Source organism: Larimichthys crocea, chromosome XIV (assembly GCF_000972845.2).
Source record: "Larimichthys crocea isolate SSNF chromosome XIV, L_crocea_2.0, whole genome shotgun sequence".
In the NCBI taxonomy this organism is placed as follows: domain Eukaryota; kingdom Metazoa; phylum Chordata; class Actinopteri; family Sciaenidae; genus Larimichthys; species Larimichthys crocea.
The window spans coordinates 2,724,688-2,752,499 of record NC_040024.1 but is presented as its reverse complement, the minus strand read 5'-3'; the positions used below and the strand labels follow the sequence as shown (position 1 = coordinate 2,752,499).

At 40.8% G+C, this 27,812-nt stretch overlaps 2 protein-coding genes across 2 annotated transcripts in view; one reads left to right on the top strand and one right to left on the bottom strand.

Annotated features, from left to right (window-relative positions):
• Positions 1-3,908: 3,908 nt before the first annotated feature.
• The window catches only part of chrnb1 (cholinergic receptor, nicotinic, beta 1 (muscle)), a 28,811-nt gene continuing 4,907 nt past the window's right edge, over positions 3,909-27,812 (top strand). The window contains exons 1-10 of the mRNA XM_010745740.3: positions 3,909-4,187; positions 7,111-7,244; positions 10,968-11,012; positions 11,575-11,684; positions 15,221-15,329; positions 15,431-15,575; positions 16,045-16,230; positions 18,698-18,921; positions 23,694-23,869; positions 27,520-27,667. Coding sequence (XP_010744042.1) covers positions 4,127-4,187; positions 7,111-7,244; positions 10,968-11,012; positions 11,575-11,684; positions 15,221-15,329; positions 15,431-15,575; positions 16,045-16,230; positions 18,698-18,921; positions 23,694-23,869; positions 27,520-27,667 — 1,338 coding nt within the window. The 5' untranslated portion in view covers positions 3,909-4,126. The remainder of the gene's footprint in view (positions 4,188-7,110; positions 7,245-10,967; positions 11,013-11,574; positions 11,685-15,220; positions 15,330-15,430; positions 15,576-16,044; positions 16,231-18,697; positions 18,922-23,693; positions 23,870-27,519; positions 27,668-27,812) is intronic.
• Positions 20,888-22,112, bottom strand: LOC109139514 (complement C1q-like protein 2). Its single transcript, XM_019263408.2, has one exon. The coding sequence runs from the start codon at positions 22,058-22,060 to the stop codon at positions 21,269-21,271; it is 792 nt and encodes a 263-aa protein (XP_019118953.2). The 5' UTR covers positions 22,061-22,112; the 3' UTR covers positions 20,888-21,268.

Below are 27,812 nucleotides of genomic sequence, written 5' to 3'. Positions count from 1 at the left end.
TTATATGATCATATGGACACGGTTTGGGCTGGTCACTGTTACCCTTTTTATACAGTTTCATTTAGTCTGGAACACTCTTATTCTGTGGGTCCCCCCTCAGACAAAATATCGACTGTGACCCCTGAACTCGGACCTGAACTATAGTTCCCATAATCCCTTTGGGGAGTGTAAACAGGAGGTAGAATGCTGCCATGGACTCAATAGGTAACACTGTAGGCTACGAGCTGTGTTTTTAAAGGCTATAGCTGTTCTCTTTTGGCAATTTGGAACCATTAAAAGCTCAGTTCCTGTTTGCAGCAGCTACATAGAGGACTATCGTTGCTTCATTTCAAAGTTGAATAAAACATTAAAATATGAAGACTCATATTTTCTGGATCAATAAGGAACATCTTTTTTCTATGTTTTTGAGCAGTTTTATTCGTAATGAACAGGAAAGGCCTACTACAGCAGGTTACACAAACTGATCCTTACTCAGCCTGGTCTTAACTAGTAATTATGTTTTTAGAATGGTCTTTGCATCAACCAAACTTAGGCCGAACTATGCCCAGTCTTAGTGACACGCATCCATGTGAAAGCCCAAGTGACTATGGCTATTGCCAAGCAGCGTGTGTTGCTAGGATACAGTGTTAACAATCTCTTGCTGATTTGTAGCTAATCACATGTCATTTTCAAGTATGTTGTTGAGGATCACAGAGTAAAAAAAGGCAAATTCACAGACACTAAAATCATTTTTAAAAAACAAATAGAGCTGTACACCCAGCACAGGAAAACACTGACTGTCAATCAGTCAATCAACATCCAACGTATTAGCTTGGTTCAGTTTGTTGCCAATATAAGATTTTATCTAAAAATCTCATATTTTGTTTGACTGAGAGCTTTCACTTGAGACCAAACAAATTGAAACAAAGGGGCAAAGGCACCACAGTTTGTCTGAACAGGTTAGGTATGAAATCACCATTAAATGAAGTCTATTTCACCATGGACCATGTCTTAATGGACAATGAGGCCAGGTCCATTAAGAAATGGATTTCCCAGTTTGTTGTGGAAGAAGTTGACTTGCCCACACAGAACACTGACCTCAGCCTTAGCCAACAACTACTGTATGAGATTAATTGGATTACCTTGTCTCCCAACATCAGCTGCCGACCTTGCTAATGCTCTTGGAGCTGAATAGGGAGCAAATCCCTGAAGGTGGGGTCCAAAGTCTGATAAAAAACCTTACCAGGGGAGTAAAGGCTGGTAAAGCAGTTCATTAAGTCCTGTGATTTTGGAATAAGACGTTCAACAATGTAAGATTAGAGTGTTTCCATCTTTTGGTTAGCTGTCTAAAAACGTTATACTCTGCACTATAATGTACTTTGTTATTATGCACTTACACAAGATTCAGTTGGCAGAATGAGCTCAGACAAAATTTATCTCTGTGGGATGAAGAAACAAAAAAGAAAGTGATTACACTGATGCATTTCATATATATATAATTAAAGTAAAAAAGAAAGTGGAAACTTTGACACCATGTTGGAATCAAATATAGTAATCATCTCCAACATCAAACTGTATAATCTTTACAGTGACATCATCAGCGTTTCATGTAATCTGATTACAATAATCCCTTTTATATGTCATCTGTAACTTGTTCCAACCAGCAAAGGTAACAATCATGGGTAAACTATCTAATTTAACTTAACTACTTATTTTTACATTAAACAGTGATCTATTATGGCTGCTCTGGGAGCGATCCCTGAATATGAGTCAGTGCCAGCCGAGGCTTTATACACTCCCTCATGACCACAGATTTGATGTGTGACTTGACACTGGCTGCTAGCTGTTAATAGTTAGCTTCTATGGTAATTAAATTGGCGGCATTCCAAATGGCAGTGACAGTGCATCATAAATTACGGTGGCGTGGATGGCCGATGAATGTGAGTGAGAGCAGAGTGGCATGAAGGGATGAGTGGAGGGATATGAGGAGGACAGAGATGTTATATTGCAGAGGCCTTTGGAAAATACAGCAGTGTGTGTCAGTTAAATGGGTTGATCAACTTTATCACATTTATATGTCCTGATATTACAGTGGTTGATTGTAAAAAGTAGCAAGATAGCCATACATTTTTTTGGCATAAAAGCTAAATTTAAACCACAATTGCAGACACAATATGTGAAAAACATTTTTTTTCTCCATTTTATTGTATACATGGCATCAGCAGTAAGGCATTTTAGCCAGCAGATGATTGATTTCTTAACTACTCTTTTCATAGCATTGCTAGAAAGCTCCAGGCAAGTTATCCCTCAATGGAAAAATGTAGAGTTAAGTTTAACATCTATGAGAGGCTAAAAACTCTTACTCTCACTCAAAACGGCACAACTCCAGTTTATATGCTGAAGTCTTTAGTCTTTAGGCTTGTCTTAAGGTGACAAAAACTTGAATTATACATGACAAACACAAATTACGTGTTTTGTTATGCCATCTATGCAAATTAGTTTATTGGACCGACTTATAGAAGGTTAGGGGTGAAGGAATGCAAGCCTATTACCAGAACAAGGATGGTAAAATTTGGTTAAAGTGTCAAAAGTTTTTGACCACTGCCAACATCTTTGAAATTCTGCACAGATAATTCATTGACATAATTGTGCATAGCAACTACAGTGTGGTAAAACTGTTACTGCATGGTTAGACAACAAAAACACTGTAAATGTAAATTGTAAGGTGGAAAATTGTCCAATATGGATGTTATTCTTAGGGATACTTGGCTGAGGAATAAGACATATTAAGAAAATCAACATCAAGAAGTCGAACAAAAGGTCAAATACTGTTTGTCAATTGGTGTAGACCTTGAGGTGTCATTGCTAGGAACCCTGTGAAGTGAGAGTCAGGATTGGAGCAACTGTTATATGAGGTGTTCATTGTTTCACTTGTGGTTTGTATAACAAGAAGAAGACGAGGAAACAGAAAAGGTGATTTGGGGCCACTTGGAACAGGGAAATTGATGAGAACAAGGTCTGGTCTTTGTGCCTGAGACCTCATTTTGTTTTATTCTGATTGGTCCCATACAGCCTAATTTGATCTCAAGTGGACTGGATCAGTAAAACCACTGCATAATAACCTGTAAGTAACAACTCTGCCCCATGCTCCATCCATTTATAAAACAGATGATGAACTGCCTGAGATGTCTTCGTAAAAATAAATGTAATTCCAACAATATGTCTCAGTTTTCACATTCAGTCAATTTGCTGTCATTACATGTGCATTACAATTTACAGATCTCTCTACAAAGGCAGTCCCATGTATTTTGTCACTAAAGAGCAATATAGTGTTTTACTTCCAACTTTGTCCAGTGGACAAATTAGAAACACCAGTGCAAGAATTAATGACTTGTCTGCAATTTTCACACTTTGCCTGTTCTGGCCTGCGGGCCGTATGTTTGACATGTCTGTATTAGAGCGATCAGCTCAGCAGCTGCTGGTGGATGTCTTGCAGGATGATTGTTTGCTGACTCGAGACTTTGAGGATGTTGCAGCTGCTTTGTTATATATTGTCACATATTGCACATTAACAGTTATAGCACATTCAGTAAATGAGAAATCAATGTGTAAAAATCAAGTAAGCACTGAGCAGTGTCTGAACAGGAGGGAGCTCCAGTATTCAGTTGTCAGGGTACAGCTGTGTCAGTATGAAAGTGTGATTAGATTGCTGGTTGAACTGGGGAGATTAAAGCTTCTTGTCAAACCACCCTTTCCTCTATCACTACATGCTACTCCACTGAGAAATTTAACCTTCACTGCCTGCCTGGAAACCCTACAAGAACTCCGTGAGCCACCGTTTGAGAACCAGTAGTGTGTAAGTAAGCTCTCATTGGGTAGAGTCAAGCCTGGTCCACACTGACGAAGTGGGGTGAACAGTGACTCACACCCTCCCCTTCCCCGAGGATGTAATTGGAGCAGACAGCAGTTGGCCTGGCTGGCCTGACTGACAGACAACAACAGTCCAAACTGAACAAACCAAAACTTACACTGAAGAGTTCCAGTGAGCTGCACTGGAGACGAAAAAGAATAAAAAAAGACACTGAAGGATTAATCGACTGAGGATCTGTTTACAGAGAAGAGACCATTTTTGATTTCGGGGGTCGCCATGAAAGGCCTGGATCTGCTCCTGCTGGCATGTTGCTTATGCAGCCTGAGCACATTGGGAGGTAAGGCAGAAGCTGGCATGATATACACACACGTAATAGACTGTTGTAGTCATGTAATATTTAGGTACACCTACCTTAGAAGCCACCAGAAACACCAGGTTGACACTGGAAGCCACCAAGATATCATACTGTATCTTCAGGGCAAGTTCTTATTAAAGGTATATAACAATGATATTTAATTTGGAGTTGACAAAACATAACGCATAGTACTTGGCAATACATGTCTTTCCCAAAGTAATTTCTCAAAGGAGAACAAAAGGAAACTAACTAACTTGTGTTTACTGCTTTCTTCTTATGAGGCTTTGGTGTGTATGAATGAAGAAAGCCTCATTGAAAAGTTGAATAGTAATAGTAATTCTAGTAAGTTATGTGTGGCAAACACTAAATATATTATTGGGAAGAACACAGTCTTATGGAGTCCGATAAGGAACACACACTGACACACTATGTAAACTAAACACACTATGTAACTAAAACACATTTCATAACAAGACTATGCAGTGACACAGCACTGCTTTGAGCTCAATGCTAACATGCTCACTGTGACGGTTTACCAACTTAACTGTGTGTGTTCGCAAGCTAACATTTGCTAATGGAGGGTATTTCATCAAAAAAAACAAATTGAAAAACTGGAATTTTGTCCTCATGAGTCTTGATGAACAATCAGGGGATCGCTAATGATACTTGAATTCAGTCTGTAGGGGGGCTTAAATATCTGTAGCAATTGATCCATTGCCAAGCTATTTCACTGGAGATCAGAAGTACCATCATCATAGCACTAGCGAGCACAAGGAAAGTCAGTTGATGCCCAAAAATTTCTAGACGACTCATCCTCTGATGATCATGAATGTCTTGATAAAATTGAATGGCAAAGTGGTGGACTGACCAGTCAACAAACCAACATTACCATCCCTAGAGCCATAACTCTAGTGTGGTTAAAGATGGCATATAGCCTACAATAGAAAATTAACACCATTAGGTACCCAAAAGACACACAAAAGACATACATTTGCATGGAAATGATACAGGATAACGTCAAGATTCGACAGGACTGGTTGGACAGTCTTTAGATTCACTCCCTCATTCCATCAACTACTAGAAAGAGCCATAAAACCAGATAACAAACTTTTGTATAGACTACACTGGTGTTGTGTTTAACAATCTTTTGAAAAAAAGGGGATATAAGAAATGATGGGAAGGAAGAAACAAAGGTAACTCAAAAGGAATCTTGTCTAAAAGGAAAAGACCTGAATTACTGCTGACAGCTGTCGTAACCTTAACTAAATATCATCAGAGGCACCAAAGCAATCATTGTCAGGCATCCATTATTTCAGAGAAATCAATGGCGTTCATGTCTTCCTGTTGTTCCTGGACAAAGACAGTGCACTCAACCCACTCAGAGAGCGATATGGTTCATATTGAACTTTATTGCTGTCATTGTTAACTTTTAAATCATGTTTATCGAGACTCAGCAAGTGCGCTCACTTACGTTTTGTGAAGTTATTATGAAGTAAAACAGCTACTGGAAGCACATTTTAAGTGTCTTTTCAAGTAGAATGACTCGTAAATTCTTCTTGAGTCCTTTTATTAAAGTGACTCCAGAAGAGCAAAGCCTCTGTATTTTATTACTGTCACTTATATTCATTGCTATCATCCTTCACATGCTCAACACTAGCCTTCGAACATGGTCTCACCTCGCCTGATCTCATTGGTATTGGATTTTACTTCAGTCTGACTTATTTACCAAGTCATCTGAACTGGGCAGCGAGAAGAAAATGCTAAATTCCAGCTCTCTACAACCTCCTCCCCTGCAGCCTCGCCCATAAGCAGCCATGCTTCCCTGTGCCTAGCTAATGGGGGTGCCTTGCTGGGTGATCGTTGTCATTTATTCCTGTCAGGTCAGATCCTGCCGGGGCCACAGCTATGCCAAATGTGATAAATGCTGCGTCACCAGAGCTGCTGATTATAAATGCTTCTAACCTTCCAACGCTGAGGAGGAAATGGATGGAAATAAAACTGAAAATGCCGTGGAATGTAAGCATTTTGGGCTGTGGTAGATACACACTCTTTAAGCTGTTTAGTTTTATGGTTATTCTCAATCCTAAATTTTATTTTTATTTCATAATAAAACTTAGATTTGTCTCTGCAAAGAGTTAGCAAATATATTGGCACATTGTTTCCTACAAGGACAAGGCCTGTGACTATCATCAAAGACCCTTGCTTTCTTCAAGTTCTACAGCAAAAGCCATCGATGGCATCACCACATCACTGCTCCTTTGCAAAAAAGTCAGTATGTTCAGCATTATCCTGTTAACAAGTCACCACTGCACTTTCCCAGCGCTCATCTGAATTAAATGTATACCTGTTGCTTTCTCTCTGGGCTGGTTTGTAGACATGGTGAATGAATAGGGAGGCAGAAGGACCACCTAGTTCGGAAGTTTCTCTTGATCCGTTAATTTAGCTGCAACTAGTCTGGCAGTCTCCTGCTGAGCGACACTTCTTTCTATCATAACTAATTCTGGGAAGCATCCTCTCGCTGTGCACTACTGACTCTGCTGCTGAGCTTGAGGTTGCATTGGTTCTCATATTTGAATGCACAATACACCTTGCCTGCCAATCATTAGCTTCGCCCCCACTTGTCACCGGTGTGACGGGTTTAGCACAGAACAGCCGGCAGAAACTTTTGTTAAAAGTGTCGTAGGTTCATTTTATGAATTTTAAGATGAGGAGAGGGACAGGTAACGGACTGTATGAATTAAAAGTGACAATAAAAAACTTGACTTGTGAAAATATATCCAGCTGTCACACAATTTAAAAAAATGAACAATGCAATCGTAACCTAATTTGTCTGAGGGTTAAAACCAGAAGTCCTGACTGAACATGTCATATGAACCCTCTGTCTTTTTGTCTGTCTGTCATACAGGAACGTCAGAAGTGGAGAAGACTCTGATGAAGGAGCTCTTTTCCAATTACAACCTTAAGGTGCGGCCAGCAATCAGCCCTGAACACAGGGTGGTGGTCCGTGTGGGAATGATCCTCTCCTCCTTCGTTGGACTGGTGAGGCACGAGACCCTTAAACATGTACATACTGTATTTTTACGAATGAACATGCACAACCAGAATATAAATAAACAGTGCCAGATGTATCGGAGAGGAAAAAACAGAGTATATAAATTGTTGTAGACTAAAAAATGTTTGGGAGCCCAGACAGAACATTCAAACTCCACTAAGAACTGTCTCTCAAAGGTTTGAACTTTCTTGCTATGAGGCAACCCTGCACCACTGTCAACTGCCCAAAGAGGTGGAGGTTTGTATGTTATTTAGTGACACTAAAATGCACATAGGCGTTAGTAGTTGTTTGTGACTTCTCCAGGGTGTACCCCACCTCTCAACGTCAGCTAGGATTGGCTCTAGCCCCCCACAACCCTGATAAGGATAAGCAGTCATTGAAAAATTAATGAATATAACGCATGCATCAAAAGGACAGTCTGACTAGTTCTTTGACGACTTAAAAGGCTTAGAAAATAGGTGAGTTTATGTGAGTGTTCAAATTTAGGAATTTTGAGGGGTTTCATGTGACAGTCAGGATGTGAAACTCGTACTCGGCTTCAAAGCTGTAACTTATCGAGAAGAAATGTGGCTCCTCTGCCTCAGGAAGCGCTCTGTCTCTGATAAATACATATTTAAAAATCAAATCTGATTTCCACAGACAGATGTCTCTGCACAGTGCTTGCTCCTCATGCTGAGCACCACCTCTGCTCTCATAGTTTCATGTGACAGGGTAACAAAATGTAGTGCTAAAGTTTTTTAATTCAAAACTGTGAATATATCTGTGAGCCATCTGGCTCTGAATCCTGTATTTGCAGGCCTGCTGAGACGGAACAGAACACAACAGTAGCTCTGACTCTTTGTGCCATCAAATGGAGCAAAGAGTGGTGAAGCACTGCTGGGAAATGGTGTTTTAGCAGCATGTACTGACCGGGCTTCTGCCTGTGTGATTGCATAAAGACGTAACAAAGAACACACACTCAAACACACACACACACACCAAGTCGCTTCATCCGTTCCTTAATTTCCCACTGGCTCTCTTTGCTTTCACACCCGTACGCACACAGCATCACATGTATATCAGTAAGCATGCTCCTTACACCTCCACTCAAGGTCAGTCTGACTCCGGAGAAGAAGTCACATGAGACCTTTAAGTTCTGGAGTAGAACGATCATTTAAACTGACCCACTTGGACTCGCAGCTCTCACAGCTCTCGTCTGCCCAGAACTAGTCAGCTGGATAACAGCAGTGTTATTAATCCCCTCCTGAGATGAATTCAAACAGTTACAAGACGTATGAGCGGTAGGTGAGGTAGGAATTTGTGCTTGTGCGAGGGAGAGAGTCAACCTCACTCTACTACTAACCCCCACCTTCCCCCTCCCTGTTCATGCCCCAGCTGTCTCCCTGACATTCCTCTCGGTGTTTTAAATAGCAGGCCCCGGCTCAGGAAAGCTCCACCTTCTTGCTGGACAGACAATCACACACACGCACATGCACATACACACTCACATGGATACGCATACAAGCATCTTCTTTACCAGAGCCTACACCGTGAACTCTGTCCTGGAAGTAGCTGGCGTGTGTCCTTTGCTGACAAACCAGCCGGCGTCTCAAATGACTATCAGCTGTGATGTCTGCCGGGTTTGTAGCTACTATCAACAAGTAGAGGCTGTATTTCCAGCATGTAGCCGGACCAACTCTCCTAGTACAGTGCAGTCCAACAGCAGCACTGAAACTATGTGCATTAATTGGGAATGACAAAAAACACAAGATAAATTATCATAGAGTCAAGAGTTAATGGTTTGCTTAAAAAAAAAAAAAACCTGATTTCTCAGGCTAACTTACAAAAAGCAGCAGGTCAGTTTCATTATGGTGCTTTTGGACGTAACACAGTGGACCTCTACAGCAAAGCAATACTGACAGTAATTTGGTTGATGCATTGTGACTGGATTAAGTCCAAATTCTTAAAACTAATTTTAAACAAAGCCCAGAAAACATGAGCCAAAAGGCCATGTTGAATGGTCTTGTTAGACGACTATTCAAAGGGACATTCCCCTTTCAGATGTGCACCCCTTTACATTAATCTGATGGCAATATACAGATGCAGCCGCCCAGAATTCATTCATACCATGACAGGTCCATGACAGGACGTTGCTTATGTGAATGGAATGAATGGGTATATCCAGCTGGCAGCCGGCTCGGGGGTGGGAAGTCTGAGTGGCTGGTACTGTAACATGTCAGCCTTGTGTCTGAATAAGCACCCTGGTTGCTTTTATGTAAAGGTCATGACTGCAATCTACTAGGCTGGACAGAGCAAGGTTCCCATATCACTTTTAACAAGTCTGGACTGAATGCCATCAAGTTAACGCAACGCCTGCAGCAGAAAGAGAGAAGTGTGGGTTCTATTCTGCCCTCTGAAAACACTGCAATCCTTATATGTTCTGCTCAAAATCAGTTTAATCAACTAGGAAATACTGAAAAAAAACGATTTTAAGTTGTCTTCTTCAATCAGATCAGTCTATAAGAACGTTTTCCCCTCGTGGAGCAGCGTGAGCAATAGTCCAACCAGCACGTCCTCTCTACAAATTTCATCCATGGCAAATGTTTAATAAATGAATATCCAGCAAATAGTTCATGCACCATGTGAGCATAGTTAGAATTAATCGAGAGTCTCAACTTCCTGCTACTCAAGGTCTTGTACATGTCAAACTTTATAAAACAGGCGGCAGAATTTGCTCCCTAATGACGTCAAATAATGGAATGGATGTGACATTGTATCATTGGATTAGCATGCGGAGTGGGTGCAACCATCCCCCATGATAATGATGGTCATTAATTAAGTCTTCAATGGCAAAATAAGATTTAAAATCCATCACTAATGCAGCTCGTGAGGGAACAGAAAACAATCTTTCTCCCTGCTGCCATAAAAAGTTGAACTTACCATTCCTCCCTCTGTCGCTGTCTCTCTTTCTGTCAACATTTACCAAATATCGAACAAGCATTGTCTCTTTCTGTAAACGTCCTCTCATGTCTGAAAAAAGCCCTACGGAATGTTGCATACTCTCTGTCTGAAAAGGTGATTTATTCATCTGACCAGGGCTAATGGTAACTTTGAACAGCACAAACTTACTCAGGCTTACTGAAAAAAGGTTCAAAGGGTTCTTTTAAAATACAACCACAAGGTTACCACAAAAAGTAGTGCCATAGATTATGCAACTATTGTAGGTGCACTGGGATGTACTTGCAGCGTCAACTGCCAGCAAACCAAACTAGCTGCAGTCACATATTTATGGTATCCTGTATGGTAAACAGATAATTCCAGAAAAGGTTAAATTGCTTTGTTGCTTACCATATGAGAAGAATCACAATCCCTAGCACATCAGAGTCGTGATGGATTTGTCTTGCTCTTTACAAAAAAGCTCGTTGCACTCTACATTAGCAAATTGGCGTGCAGCTAGTTTCTAATCTGATAGTTCGCCCTAATCTAATTTCTGTGTTTACTTCTGTTTGGACTCTGAAAACTTCAAACCAAAGTTTTAAAGTAAAGCTGAATCTTTTTTCGAGTAGCTTCCCCTGCATTTCCCAAATCACTGAAACAGAGGCGGTGAGTTCATCAAACCCAGGCTGAGAACCACCGGATTTCCGTTGTGCACTTGGAAGATGCCATGTTGTGAGTGTTTTGTGTCTGATCAGTAAGAGAAGCACCAGTAACACATACTTTTTTTGTTGCAGAATATGAAAAATGAAGAAATGAGCACAGTTGTTGTCATGAATCTGGTAAGTATGTTCATGGAGATAGAAATTTGAGTTTTATGGGTACATTTCAAGCCTTCCCAACCCACAATGAATGATCTGTCAGCAGGTTTGAGGGATGAGAGCTTGCTTTACTACAACACAAAGCTGCATGAAGAACTCCTGGTCTTCATTAACACACAGTACTCAAAGCGTATACCTTCTTACTATTTCACATTATTTTGACCAACTCATGCGTGACTCCAGCTCTGCTGAAAATAAGTGTATTACCATAAGACCTCCTCCTTCATGTACAGTGTTCTCCTACCAAGCGAGAACACTTGGAATAGTTATAATAACACAGAGCATATGCAAAATGAAAAATTATGCAAATGGTGTTTTGTTTGCAAGGACAAATGCACAGAGGAATCGTCCCTGTGGAATCTAATTACAGCAGCGCAAAGATGAAAAATAAACTGATGAAATGACAAATTGACTACTTTTGTAAGTTTCCCTCTTGTCCCAGCCCTTTTCATGTACTTGTGTGTAATTCCCAGATTTCTGCATATTTAAAACATTTCTTTTTATTTTATTTTTTTTCAACCAGGAATGGACAGATTATCGACTGTCATGGAAACCCAAGCAATATGATGGGATTGAGGTGTTGCGTATCCCCGCGGGGAAGGTTTGGCTGCCTGACATTGTCCTCATCAATAAGTAAGCACGAGCGCTGCACTCACTTGACATTAATTAATCAGAAGCAAAGAGTTGAGAGGAAAAACCATTTGGCCACTTTTGACCAGATTTGAGTTTTTAGTTTTTGTTTATGATGGTTCCTTCTCAGCCCCTGAGGGGCAATTTGTGTTTATGCTCCAGTACATATTGATGTGCCTGTTCCAAGCATGAAAGATGTGTTGAATAAGAAATGGCAACAATAGGGCAAATTTCTTATGAGGACAAGCAGATAATTAGTTTTTTTTTCCTTCCACTGACACTGAGTTGAGGACATGTTTGTCTGTTTGTTGAGTCAGTCTATTTAGATTCACCTTGCTCATTCCACTGCTTGTACAGCTAGCTAACCACACCTGTTATGGCCTGTTAGTTATATTATAAACTTTGAGTTTTCTCCTTCACCTCTACTCGAGGTCATGATAAATTCTCATGACCGTTTCCTCTTTTAGTTGGGAGTAGATGATGTTGAAGATAAGTCAGCATTGTAAATCTGTACAAACCCTCCAGTGGTCAGGGCTACATCTAAACCAGGGCTGCCCAAAGAGATACCAAAGAGATACCTGCAGGCCAAAGTTGTCCCACTGATTTATCATTTATAATTATAATATGGGGTGGCATGATAGCTGACCACTTAGAGTGGTGTACCACATAGGCTGTGTTTGATTCCAACCCATGGCCCTTTGCTGGGTGTCATTTCCCCTTCTTTTCTTGTCACTCTTCAGCCGACCCTGTCAATAAAAGGCCAAAAAATACAAATGTTCTTTAAATATGTAGGATCCCTGATCATTTATTGTTTTTCAAAGTGATACTGAGGCAGGAAAAGTGACATTCATGGAAATAATGCAATCCTAGTGCCATTTTAAATCCTATAAATGCAGCATGAAGTTTCAGCTTTGTCACACCAAGGGAGAAGTTTGTTCTAGACTGTGTGCTTGGAATGCAGCATTTTTTTCTTTCTAAATCTTCTATGCATATGTACACTATTCAAAAAATACAGATACAGACAATATAGGACAGTCCCAAAGTATCTGTCACTACATTGATCGTGAACAAGGTGCCAGTTCTAAGTTTAAGTTTTAATCTGCTTGCAAAACACAGAAAATGTTGGTAAAGGGGTCCTAGTGGCCTTTGGCTTCAGGCACCACCTATGAACTGCCACATCCCCGGATGATGACTTTGCTGCATGTTCCTCCATTCCTAAATGTGACTCTTGCAGTTCAGTTTTCTATTTGATGGCCACAAAACTAAACTAAAGCTATATGCACACACATTGAGTAACAAATGAAATGCATCATTAATTAATCATGTTTAACATAACATTTATCAATAATGTAGCCAACTGTAAACATTCACAAGTGAGTGGCCACACTTGAGCCTTGAGTAAGACTACTTATGCACACAGAGTACAGTGTCTCACTGTACTAGCAGCAGATTTGTTTGTAGCGTGACGAAGCCAGAACACCAGCCAGCTGCACATAGTGGACATTAGGTTAAAGACCCAGTACAGGACAGCACAGTACATATATAATAAAAAAAAAAACTCCATGTCACAGCATAAAATTAGAAAATTTAGATACTTTACTTTTCTTACATCCCCGCACACATGCACAGTCCCATTAGCACCACTGTAAATATCCCCTCTGCTCCATTCATCAACACTTTATAGGCAATTAAGCAGCATGGCGTCATGAAAACTGAGATGATGGCACTCCTAGATACTTCAGCCCGGGAGGCGTTCACTTGGAACTACACGCATACACACATATGTGTACATAAACACAAATGTGTATGTTGGTCATTTTAGCAGCTGCAGCACTTTCACAGGATTTTTTAGGAGGGTCTGCTTTATAGACACAAGATTACATTAGGAGAGCCATAAAAACCAAACACAGCACCCAGACAGACGGCTCAATCTGCTCCTAATTGACTTGATGTCTTTGTTGTGTACAATGTAGAAGTGTCCTGTGAAATGCTGAGTTCCTCCATTCCATCCATGCCAATTAAAGTGTTTTACTGTGGTCTTGTAGTGTATGACTGCAGTCAAATAAGTGAATGGAGAGAGAACAACGTGACTGCAATAAAAGGACATATGCGATATAGTTACTTAGATGTTACCTGGTCACTCTGACCAGAGCTTCACCCTTATACTTTACTGCAAAGAACAAAGAGACGGAAAGGTTGAGCGAGAGGATGTGGGATGACATCTTGCCTCAGGCGAGATTCAAACCTGTAGTGCTGCTTTTTACGTGATATGTGCAGCAGAGTCAGCATCATAATATCTACTGATACTGGCTTAATGTCTAATGTTGTAGAGAAAAATAAAGATTACTCACCGACACTGTCACAACTATGTCTCTCAAAGCAATGTCACTAAAGGACTGGGTACGCTAATCGCCCTTACCTTTATACCCAAGACCTATATACAATAGATTGTTTGCTATGGTTCTTCAAAGTAACCAGTATCCGCACTCACATGACCAAGATTCACGATACTTAGTTCAATACAGGAGCTAAGTCAGTTTGGTTAAGGTTAAGGAGACACATTGCGGTCATGCAAACAGCATTTTCTGGTGTTAATGTCAGATGCTTTGTACATCCAGAAGGTTTTGCGAAATATCTTGCTACTACCGGCATTGTTTCGAGGGTCAGAATTGAAATGTGAGGAAACCGAAATGACTCTACTGTGCTATTACTGTTCCCACAACGAAATACTCAAATTCATCTTTTCTTTGATGGTGGTGGAAGGTAGTGAAACACCCTCACGTTGTAGCCAAGCTCACCTAAACAAAGACCAAGACAAGACTAGAGTGTATCGAGACCAAGACAAGACCAAGATTTTAAGAGCTTGAGAACAAGTCCAAACTAAGACCAGGCAATGTATAGCCAACTTAAGTAGCTAAGCTAATCTGTTTGGGTTAGGCATGGTCCCTGACATCTCAGTAAGTGTTGCAGTGCAGATTTTTTTCTTTTGGACTGTTTGGACTGTTTTGCAGATGAACTTTTTGTGGTTAAGGGAGCCAAATTTTATTACAGAAGATTTGGCTGACATCTCCTCCCAGACAGCCATGGCTTCTTCTCCTCCTGTCTTCCACTCTTAGTATAGTGTGTGTGAAGGAGGGTGAGGAAGGCTGAGAGCTGTCATCTTCGTTCGAGACTGAGACAAAACAAGACCTTCAAAAAGTGGTCTACAACACTGATACACTCTTTAGAAAATGATTCTGTTATAGCTACATGCAAACTCGAACAGAAAGAACTCCAATTCAGTGAGTTAGTCAGGTCTGGTAGTAAGCACTAGATGGGTCCAGTGTACAAAAACCCTCCACTAACATGTCGTTTAGTCAGTTTTTCATCCCAGTCTAAACTACTGTATTGTTATATTTAGCAGTAAGGCATTGATTTACTAAAGATTTGTATGTCACGCACAATACAAAGTGAAGAAAAGCAAAAAACAATCCGTAACCTCTTTAGGAATGCCAGTAAAGAGGAAAAAACTCATATTTGATCTACATCTCTGTTTGCAGTAATGACGGGACGTTCGATGTGGCCCTGCATGTCCATGTTCAGGTTTATAATAATGGCAGAGTGACCTGGACTCCCCCTGCACTCTATTACAGCTCTTGTGGAGTTAAGGTGAACATTGACACATACCCAGACTTGAACTATTTTTGTGCTTCCCAATACTTGTCCTCTTCCTCCTCTCCGACTCCTCTAACATTCCTGTTTCTGTCTAGGTAACATATTTCCCGTTTGACTGGCAGAACTGCACCATGCAGTTCCGCTCGTACACGTACGACTCATCGGAAATCGACATACAGTACGCGCTGGACTCAAGAGGCAACGAGATCAAGGAGATCCAACTGGACGAAGCTTTCAGTGGTGAGACTATGTTGGGAGACAGATGGATGGATAGATGAATGGATGGACGGACAGATGAATGGAGCAGTATTGGGAATAGTGGGATTTTGGGAAGGAAGGGAAGTCTGATGAGAAAACACTTATTTTAAGTGAATAAGTAAAAAAAACCTGCAGTAGAATTCAATATTGAAGCAGTTTCAGTTTAGAGGAAGTCAAAGATATTAGGGATTCATTAAAGGCTGCAGTAGTAGTAGTAGTTAGAGAGGATAAATTCCTTTGCACGATACAGTGAATGACTTCACCACTCTTTAATTTGCTCTCATGAGGCACTCCTGCTCTGCTTGCTTCTGCTTAATATCTGAACCACAGTCACAGGAATGTTTTGACTTGTTTGCACTTTTGCCTGGACCCTCTTCTTTAAGCAGATTTGTTGTTTGTGTTGCTAAAGTCCACTTTTTTCTAAATTCTTAAAATGTGAATGTTCTTCCAGAGGGAGGCGAGTGGCACATCAGACACAGGCCGAGCAGGAAGAACATGAATGACGATAAGTACGAGGACATGACCTTCTACCTGATCATCGAGCGGAAGCCTCTGTACTACGTGTTGAACATCATCCTCCCCTGCATCCTCATCACCATCATCGCCATCTTTAACTTCTACCTGCCTCCTGATGCAGGTATACAAACAATACAAACCAGTTTACTGTGAGCTAGAGAAAAAGATACAGTATCTACCCTGATGTAGTTTCATTTGGACTCTGCCTTATCGTCCCTCTCTAAAACTGTTAATACCATTTCCTAATTGTGTTTGTGTGGTCTGCTTGAATTGGGCAATCACACATTTGTCCAATTACTGGCACAAAGGGATTCAATTTCAGATTAGATAGTTGTTTCCAATAAAGCACTGCTGAATCAATAACCTCCAAAATGAAAATAGTAATCAGCTTAAGATTCATGTATTTTGTTCACAACACTCACATGGTTCAAACACGATTTCTGTAATAGACTTGTTTACATGGATTCATCAGGGACAGAGTGTGTAGTTGTTCACCGCCGCACTGCAGCATGTTGTACAATAAATACCAGATCCCGGTCACTGTAAGAGCTGACAATTGACATAGGGGAAAAACATATTAATGCCTTTGACTGAAAACTCAATCTTAAATTAAAATGTGTTCTATTATTATTAAGATTCTGACTTCATACTAGGTGAGGTAACCAGATGGACATATTCACAGCACTTTCTGCAGTAAGAGTTCTGCCTAAATCTCATAACACATCGAGACTGTTTTAAGTTGATCTCAGGAACAAGGGAGTAACATAAAACGAGATGACGGATATGAGGAGTCAAATGCGGAAGCTTAAGTTGTACCTCAGGGAGAGCTCAGGCCTGAAATACAACCGAGATACTAAATGAACCACCAAGTAAGAAATGAACTACACAGGAATGAGGATAAAAGAGAAACCTACAGAGTCTCCACTGAGTGAAGAACTTATTTATAATTTAAAACTGATCTGAAAGTTAACAACAGAACCACAACCTTGCTGACAACACTGTACAAGAAAGCCATGGACTAATCCTGTTCCTGATCCACTAATGGAGGAGGCGGTCCTAGAAGCCACAGGGGCCCACAGAGCCAGAGGAGCAACACAGGTCATAATAGTACATGTTAATATTTCCACATTCACCTGTAAAGGCGTTGATGTAACAGTGACCATAACACACTGTTGAAATATAAACATCTGAACAGCAAAGAGGTGGTCACTACTCTTTTGCCTCTGTTGAGCCATTTCTTCCTGGGGAGTGAATCCTTCATCAACACACTGCATGATGATGTGTGAAGAGTCATTTAAGCTCATAAGAAAAGGACACATATAAACGCTGTAGCCTGAAGCTAGTAGGAATTGTTCTCGGGAATTTTAATGACATAAGGAGGAGTTTTTTGTTTTTTTTAGTTTCACACAAATTACACTTGTTTTAAAGCTGATGTTAATATTGTTGACATGTTGCCCATATTGCATATTTTGCACCACATTAAGCACCAGAAATAAATGAACATTTCTCCTTCTGAAAGAACATTTTGATCATTATGTAGAATTAAATAGTTAAAAGAACAAAAACAATAAAAATAGACAAAAAGGTCTGTGACGGTTCTCAGTCGTCCAGGTCAGCTTTGTTTGAGAAGGGTTACATTAGGGACATGTTTGAAGATCTGTAAACACATTTCACCTTTCATACAAGAGGCTTCCTCAGTTCTGAAAGAAACTCAGTTTTTTAGCATGGTGGGATCATTAACCAGGCCATTGTTTCCACTTAGTTCTTTATTGATTCGTTGGATGAGAGATTCAGTTGCCCCAGATTTAACCGGTCTGAATGATTTTTACAGTCTTTTTGGTGCCTCGTCAAAAACGTGTGATGTAGCTCAGGGGGAATTTGGATTCACGACATCAGAATTGCTAAAATCCTGTCCATGCCCCTGAAGGTGGCAGGTCTGTGCATAAAAGCTTCCTACTTTTCCTGCTCATGTTTTATTTTTAATCTTTCACGCCCTGCTTGTGGGACTTCTCAAGGTCTGCACAGACATACAGTACATGCATGCTCATAAAGTACAATCCTCCCCCGACACACATACAAGTCAAGGACATTGCATTAAAAAAAAAATTCTGTTACAACATTACACTGTACTTCACCTGTCAACCAAGACTCTGACACACTGAACTGTTTGCTGATGCGGTGTGTTGAAGGGAAACGCCTCAGCTTTGACAGTTACTCTCTAAGGGAGCATGCGGTGCCGTAATGCACATCAATTTCTCATTACCTACCAACTCTAACCAATCTCACGTAAACACAGTTTGTAAGTGACCAATGAATGCACCTGGGAGGCCTCGCTCTATTGGCCAATCAGCTTCACTTAGAATGGGAGATGAATTTTCCATTAGAGTCATTACTGATCCAGCTGCTGTTAAAGTAGTAGAACTCACTCAGCTGAAGGAGGAACAAACCTTGTCCTGGTAAAACTAGATGAGTCATAACACACTGTAATTATTACTCTTGTCCACAGCGGTGAATTGAATTGAACTCCAACTTCCATAAAAATTAACTGATATAAGCTGATGTCAGATCCTCTTTCTTTGCCCTACCAGGAGAGAAGATGGGTCTATCGATCAATGTGTTGCTCACCCTCACTGTGTTCCTGCTGCTGTTGGCTGATAAGATCCCAGAGACATCACTGGGTGTCCCCATCATCGTCAACTACATCATGTTCACCATGATCCTGGTGACGTTTTCTGTCATCCTTAGTGTGGTCGTCCTTAACCTGCACCACCGCTCACCCAACACCCACCAGATGCCCATGTGGGTCCGCAAGGTGAGGTCCCTGCCTCCATGGGCGAAAATATAAAATAATAACAAACACGTAGCTTGGTTACAGATTTATATTGTTTGTTTGGCTCTATTGATTTCTTTAGAGTCTCTGGTTCTGCAAAAAACTGCAGAAATGTTGCTCTTTTTCTCCATAGATCTGTCATTCCCCTGTTTACCTGCCATATTTCAGAGCAGTCTGGTAGAATAATAAAAAAAAGTTTTTTTTTTTCTCTTGTTAGAGGCTTTAGCAGGATACCGACCACTGTATCACAAAGATGAGGGAGGCAGTCGAACAATATTTATTCCTGTGTGCAACCTGCTCCCGTGTGCAGATATAAAACATCTGCAAATATAACGTCAAACAGCAAACACGTGGCATATTAATAAGAACGTAAGATGCATTTCTGAGTTGGGCACAGACACATAAGAGTTTATATACAATATTACATTTAAAATCTCTGTTCACCTAACCATATATTTATTTAACAACAAAATTAAAACTAGTCAGTAACTAATTAAAGGTCACATGTTTTATACTTTTCTAGTGTTTTTCAGCTGAAGATTTGATATCCATAAGAGATTTATGGTACAAATAACATCTCAATATAGTATTACATTAGTTACATTACATTAGTATTATTCTGGAGTTAGAGCATGAGCAGGACACTTTATGTTGTATTTTTGTCTAATTAATATTAATAAGCCTCTCATGCTGGGGGCGTGGCTGTAGGGTTGTGACATCATAACTTTATGGAAGTCCAGAGAGCTTATTCAAATGTACAGTTTCTGAATATGGACTGTTTGTATTCCTCTCCGGATAGATAGTTTTCACAGTATTTCTACAGCACCTAGACCTGCTTTATGATAATATTAGAAAAAGGAAAAGTCACTTTCGGCAATGTGGGACCTTTAAGCTAATTAAATATCATGAATACATGAATACATTCAAGCTAATTCAATTAATTATAATAGCAAATTAGTGATGGAAACGCTGTACAGCCATTGACACATTTTATTAACCTTAATGAGCACAAGTCAATGTGCACATGAAAATGAGGGCGTGAAATTACAAAAAAATGAATTAAATTAAATCCATGTGGGCAAGCAACGCCTCCATCAATATAGTAAATTGCGGCCTTAAATTAATTAATTCATGTAATGTTAATTTTTGGCAATAATTTGGTTTGATGGAGGCATTTGTAGTTTATGTTCATGCAGACTGTGGGATTAAGTCCGCACAGTCCTCAACACCCTGAACATGTTAAACCATTAACCTCCATCAGTGGCTGTTGCCCTCACTGTACATTATGTGAAGCTAATTACAAGCCCGGGCAGCAGCTCTATACTCTGTACCAAGTTCTGTCATGCTCTCAGGGAGCACTCACCTCAGAGTGGCTCATACACAGGTAATTTACATGGCTTAATGGAACTGAGCTGCTTGGTATTGGATTGATGGAGAAATTATAGGTTCTGCTTCTGTTCATGTCTTCTCTTCCGACCATCAGTGTCATCTAATGTGGAAAGGGAAGATTAGTGCTTAGGACATTAGTAGTGGGAATTTCATGGACGTTCAGGTATGTATTTATATAATTCTCCAGAACTCTGTGTAATACAGTGCTATTTTTTTAAAAGCTGAATTAATCATTATCTTTATACGAACAGTGGATGAAATGACAACGTGAAAAGAGAAAGGGATTACTCCCACAGAGAATTATCACCTTAGCTCTAGAGAGTATCTGTGTGTCTTTCAGGAGTTGGTGAAGCCCAAATAAAAGTTAAAAACACGACTCCAAATGAATGCTAATGTTGCTCTGTGTCTAGAGGCAACTGTTTGCAATAACAACATGAGCTGTATGTTACCGTATTGTTCTTCCACCCACAAGTGGCAAAAAATAATCAATTAATGAAGCTTTAAATCAAAGACCAAAAAGAAATAGCATGCACACTTTAATGTGTACTGTTTGCAGCAAAGCAGTTTATGAGGTGTGTTATGAATTACAAAATCCAAATGATCTCATTCTAAGTAAATATAAATCATCAGTGACAACATGGCATCTATCCACACTACTAATACAATAATTATATTCTTAAAAAAGGAGGAAAATATTGACTTTCCTTTCATAAGTATTCCTTTATTACAGTTATTATGCTGTAATGGCACCACTTCCAAGCTGGGCATTTAGCCCTGCCATTTTTCAAATGAATCTTTACTGCCATGCCAATGAGCAGAAATTTTATGTAAGCAAAGGAAAAAGTCCAACATTTTGAGACATATTTGAGTCTAAAAACATGGTGCACAGTGAAGGTTGTGCTGTGGTCTTCTTCACGAAACATTCTTCACCTCGAAGCACTTACAGAGAAAACAGCAGGAAGCCAGAGAGATTGATATCCCCTGATGCCGCCGCGGCAAATCTAGTGCCAGGAAATATGCGGGCGTCAATAACATCTCCCCTCTCCAGCTGCAGAATCACTGTAAAGGACAAATTCAAATGTCCATCCCCATTTTGTAATTGCTTGTACTTGACAGACTGATCATTCTTATACAAGAAAACACCCATCCACATGTTAGCACGGTCATCTACACCACTGAACCTAAAGTAATAGACTCCTCGAACAGGTACAGTGAAGGTGCCAGTAGCCGGGTTGTAGGCATTGCCAATATTGGTAGACACCCATTTGAAAATGACTTTTGTAAGTTCGTCAAATGGTCCATATGTAAGTCCACCAGGGCAGTCTAAAGCAACAGAAAATGCCACTTTGGTCCCCAAAGTGTTCAGACCCTGGGCAGGCATAATCTCTGTTGCTTTTTCTTTGTTTTCCATCTCCACATTTTTCTTCAGCATCTTATTTTCTTTCTCCAGTCGCTCAAGTCGAATGGTTGTTGCACGCTGTGACGCTCCCAGGGCTGAGTTCTCTCTCCTCAGGTCGCCCACCAGCATCCTCTGGATGTCAAGTGCAGCCTTGGTAGCTTTCAGCTCCTCGTTCTGCTGAACCACCATGTCTCTGAGCTCCTTGAGCTCTGCCTTGATGTCGCGTCGGATGCTTTCTTGGGCTGTGATCGCGTCACTGCTTGTGAAGCTCTGGTCTGCCAGAGTCCCACTTAGACAGAGAAGCAGTACTAGCTGAGTTACTGAGGCAGCCATTCTTATATAAGGTCTTTGTAGATGAAGTGGACCTCTCTTGGGTGCAGTTTTCTCTCTTATATTCACGGCTCATGATGTGCCAAGCTGTGGGAAACATAACAGCTGTCACATGGGGTCAGTGATAAAAATGGATTCAGGTGCACGTTAAAACCAGCAAAGGCTGGAAATGTGGGACACAGTGCAGTTTTTATGCTTAATGCTGTTTTCATTTGTGAGGGTTGATTTTGTGTTTTACTGTTTTGTGCGTTACTTTTTAATATTCCAGAGCTCAGGCAATAATGTGGAAAGTAGTTTGGCTAACCAATAATTAATCAGATGAACTTGTGTGGCCGCTCAGAACGTGGGTAGAATGACACCTGCAGGGTTTTACCTCCAGCTAAAGCACTATATAATTTTTATTGCACCATGGACCATAGCCAGGAGCCAAAGTTTTGTATTTTATTCACTTACATAATCATTTAATCCGATTGTCTGTTTTTCCCCAGCATGCCCCTCTTCCCTCAAACTTCCAAGAATCTAACTTCGATAGGAAAAGACTCTGTCTCCTTCTGATTGGCCAGTTTGGTTGCTCTTTGCTGTGATCACGTCACCGTTTGTGACTCACTGGTCTGTTGTCAGAGCAGACAGAGCAGACTATGTGAAATATGGCAGGTGTTGTAGTGTTCTGGGAAACAGGGGAGAGTAGACCGAAAGGCCAGAGGAGATCACATAACGACATGAGCGTATTTGATTCTGAATGAAGCAACGTCACCTTTTTTTCTTTGAAACTACAATACCGGTCGAGCCACTTCACCTCACGTTCCATTCTCCATTGTAGCTGCTGTACAATGTGAACCTTGCCAGTGGACTATTATTGACATCCATCTGTCAATACAGGCAAGCCAAGACTCATTTCAAAAGAAAGATATTCAAGCACCTCAAAGTGCAGATAAAAAAAGCCATTTACAGAGGCAAACAGCATTTATGATATTGATTATTACTAACATTTGGCTCAATTATTTGCTGTTTTATCTTCAAGACAAATTCCTCTGGTATTCTTCTGAAAGGCAGCTCCAAGTCTGACAGCCAAGAAGTACCAACTGATGGTTATATATGAAGATATCGTTTTTTTCCCAGGTTTCATCAAACATTTATTTCTGTTTAATTACACACATTTGGGCATTGCCCAACACAAGTATAGTTCTTTACTTAAGAGCTCCACTGGAGCATCCAGACTTTATGTTTTTCACCCAAGGACACCTTGAGAGTAGACGTTGAGGAATTGGAAAGCATTACCCATTTGGTTTCTCCACCCACATCATTCAGCAGCAACTGTTCTCAAAGGTTATCTCACTGCTAAATTCAACATTTTGAATCATTTCTCAGCCTTAATTGGCAAATACAGGGCAAGTACATTTCAGCCTATCCATAAATCATGAAACAGGAATCCAAATAAATTCATTTTTTATTACCAGGGGAGATGATGGAGGTCTAAGAGAGCCAACAAGCTTCTGACTGAAAGAGGAAATACAATTAAATAACCAATGTGGTTTTCGAGTCAAAGAAATAAACGGTATGTTGAGATTTGTGATTTTGTATGAACTGTGGCTGCGGAGGTAACTCTCTCTGCTTTTCATCTCTCATTTCCTCTCAGATCTTCATCCACATGCTGCCTCCTTACCTTGGCATGCTGCGGCCAAAAGTAGAGACCCCCCTGTCCCTGGAGACCCTGCCCCGCCGAGAGAAAAGGATTGTCACCATCAGCAAAGTGGCTGATGAATACTTCATCCGCAAGCCTGACTCCTCCATCTTGTTCCCCAAGCCCAACAGGTGAGAACACCCACTCTTAGTCCAGGGTCCAACTTATGAGTTCGCATTGCACTCAAGAGATTTGTGTTAAATGTCCATTGGAACATGCTACTAATGTTTGCGTTCTCGTTAATTCAGCCCTGTTTCACACTGGCACCTTTTAGCTCTGTGTTGATAGACTTTCAGGGGATAACCCTGCAAACTTTGGGCTAATGCAGCTCCAGAGCAGTGCCAGCAAGCCCGAGGCTAAAGTTAGAGGTAGCCCACTTTTGAATGAGCCAGATTTGTGCCAGTGTGAAAGCTTCATTAGCATGCAAGTCAGCTAAAGCCCTAGACGGATTGTTCTTGGGTCTGCATGTATGTGAATACCGGTGTCTATGTTTAGAGGTGTAATCAGACAGAGGGTGAATGTGATGCATGCATAGTCAATGGAAAGACACGATTAAATGCAAAACAATTTCCCCACACATGGTCGGTGCATACATTGCCAGCTACTAACATAGATACAGTTGATGCATTGGCTGTTTTGGGCAAATGATTGCGTTCAGTCTCAGAAACAGCCCTGCTTTTAAATTCTTTGATTTAACAGGAAGAAAAAATGATTACAAGAGAATACTACAACTACCACTACTACTGGTGTTACTGTACTATTGGACTTTTAGTCGGTCATGTACTTTTACATGTGTTTTTGTGCTTGTAAAATGATTGTCTTTCATGCTCTCATAAACTACATTATGTTGCAGTATTCCTGAAACTAGCGGGTACATTATTAAGGTTATTGCTTATATATTTATAGCCATAGCCTATAATGTAATGCCACTAAATGGGTTTTCCAAATATGAATACAGTTTTAGATATATATATTTTTTATCAATATGACCTGACTACATGACTCCATTCTATGCACTGCGCATAAAAGCTTTGAAAAGCTCTCAAAGTTTTAATATCCACTTGTAATATACGATCCATACCTGAACCATCCATATCATGGGTTGTTTGTAAAGGGAAAACTGGTGATGAAGGTGATGAACTGAGGTGGTTCATTACTTACTCCATGCTGCACTGAAGGCTCTACGCAAACACACTCAGACATCTACTTAAAAGTCACTGTCGCATATTACATGTCCCGTGTCTTAATATCACGGTGTCATTTTTATATGCTTGCAGTAAGGAACTGGATTTGGGCCAGTGAGGCTCACAAATTGGCGACAAACCAATAGAACAGCCTAACCCTTGTCCCTATACTGTGTACACAGGAAATGGTTGACCTTGCTTGGGTGAATTTGGTAAAATGAGCAACTGTACATCCCGGGAACGATCTACCCTGTGACATCCTTAACTATCCAGCCTCAATGCTGCTCTATTAATACACACCAAAATAAAATCTTCCTCACAGTCTGTACCTGTCGCTCTCTCTCTATCCTTCACCTCTTGTGAGTACCGAAATATGTCCAGAGGGAAAGGCCGAGGGCGGCGGAGAATCGTTGCTAAAATAATAACGATTTGCACAAATCGACTCTGACACATTAGAGCTGGACGCTGTGGGTTTAGGTGAGAGAACGGGTGACAGAAAAAGCAGGGGGGGGGGCCTCTATTAGAGCAATCTGATGAGACAGCAGTATACCTCTTGAGGCCACACATACACACACGCCTTCTTAATTGGGTTTAGTGCATGTCTTGGCACCGGACGCAGCCAGTTTTAGTTGAATTAGTCTCCTGGACAGTCATTTACTTCTCGCTGATGAAGTGTTACTTTGAGCCACGTAGGAGGGAAAAGGGAGGAGGGGTTAAGGGGGCAAACTGTGTCTCTCTCACTCCTCCCTCTCTTATCTCTCTCTCTCTCTATCTGATGACCACCTCCACCTCTATAGGTCAAAGCCTCCTCACCTGCCACACTCACAGGAGCAGCAGCGATGGCATGCATAGTAAACCCTCCCAAATTGCAGCAGTGAATGCCGAGCAGCTCTGTACATTTGAAAGTAATCCTGTTAAAAACATAGTACCACACTGCCCTCTGGTGACGAGCTGCATGTCCTGCAACTCATCTTTTTTTTTCATAGGATCTATAAAAATGTAAGTGAAGAGGTGTTTAATATTTGAGGTGTTTCATAAGGTAAGCAGGTGTTTGTAGAAAGCACGGTGCAGCTGTTCTGCAGGAGGAATAATGTTAAATTGTCAGAGCGTTGTATTAATTTGGACAAGGTCATAGCAGAGACCTATAGTAGATAAACTTTGGACTTTGTCAAAGGGGAGTACTGCTTGAAATTAAAAGAAAATACATGCTCCCTGGTTTATAATTTTTGAATTCTACAAACATATGCAGGTACACACTCAGGAGGCAGCGCCTCATTGATTAAAGTGTGTTTTTGGTGCAAGTTTAACCACGTGTCGATGCACTTCTACTCCTCTGGTAAGTCATTTTGACAGAAATGTCACTGAGCTCTTATTTTCTTGGTAAACAACGGTTTAAAGATGAACTATTTGACTACTTTGTCCTGTTGCACTTGTCGTACTTGTTCGTACACACAGTGAGGGACTGTGACATTTCAGGTGTCCACACTTTTTGGTTTAGAGTGACTTGTTCACAGCCTGTTTCGTTGTATATATGTTTTATATAACATGGGGACTTGCATCTGCAGATCTTCGCAACTACTTTGGAGAGTACAGTGTCATCATGAAGCACTGAAATGATGAGGTATGCTTTAATTTAAAGGCAATGTCATTCCTCAAGCATGCATTTTAGCTGGGACGTCCTGCAGAGAGAGCCGTGCTGCATCACTACTTAATGTTATACTGTAGTAGTATTATAGCTGTGTCTGACGCTCTACTGGAAGCAGCTAATAGAAACCCGAGTGTCATTGCTCAAGGACACGCGATTATGCATAAAAATGCAGCAGGGGAAATCAGAGCAGAAAAGCTTAATGAGTAATGGTTTGAGTTTCTACAGTAGGTGTGTTCGGAAACTGATATTGCACCACTGTTAAGGTTTGGTTAGGTTCAGGCACAAAATCATCATGGTTACGGTATGGGTTAAGGGTTTATGAATTAAAAACATCTACAAACAAATCCAAATAGTTACAATTGTCACAAATGCAATCTGTATGCACCCTATCCAAATAAAGTGTTACCCAAATGGGATCTACTGTTTGAGCTGTTGTGTGAAAAGTTGTGACAGCAACCTTCTCCCAGCTTCCCCGAGCAACTGCTATCACACCATAGCAGCTGACGGTTGGTAACTGAGAGCGACAGGTAAACACAGAATGCACACACACACACACACACACACACACACACACAAAGAGGGTTTCTCAGCCAAAGCAGCCCAGTCAGCAGATGCAGAGCGGTGACTCCCACACTGGCAGAGCGAGCCCAGGGAGCTCCTCTGACCTTCTCTTTATTCCTCTCTGAATGACAGGGGAGTGCAAAGGAGACGTGCAGCCTGCCTCATAAACGCTTTACTATTTTACAGCTTTTAATTAGCCCGAGCCGACATCTGCCCGCGCGTCGCTACATTCTGCAAGCTTGTGTTCAGTTTGGATGTTGACACTTGTTTGTGCCCTCACTACATTTCTCCTGAATCAATCCTGACATTTATTTATTTTTATCAATTGTTGTGCATTATGGATATTTTCCTGTGACATTCATGTGCGTTTGTGTGTTTTGCTATGTAGGTTTCAGCCAGAGGGCATGTGCACAGATTTGAGAAAGTTTATCGATGGTCCCAGCAGCTACCTCACGCTACCTGACGAGCTCAAGACAGCCATAGACTCCATCACGTATATTGCTGAGGCTTTGCAGGCTGAGAAGGACTACGAAGCTGTAAGTTTACCTGTCTGAGTTAGTTGTTTCAGTTCATCCCTTCCTTTTATTCTTCACAAGATTAACTACTGAACTCTGTCTGTCTTTCTTGTCCCACCCTACCACCACCACTCCTTTCTTGTGTCCCCTCAATGACTCCCCCACT

Excerpts from the sequence above, each read along its gene's own strand:
- LOC109139514 (XM_019263408.2), bottom strand. The coding sequence starts at position 22,060 with ATGGCTGCCTCAGTAACTCAGCTAGTACTGCTTCTCTGTCTAAGTGGG.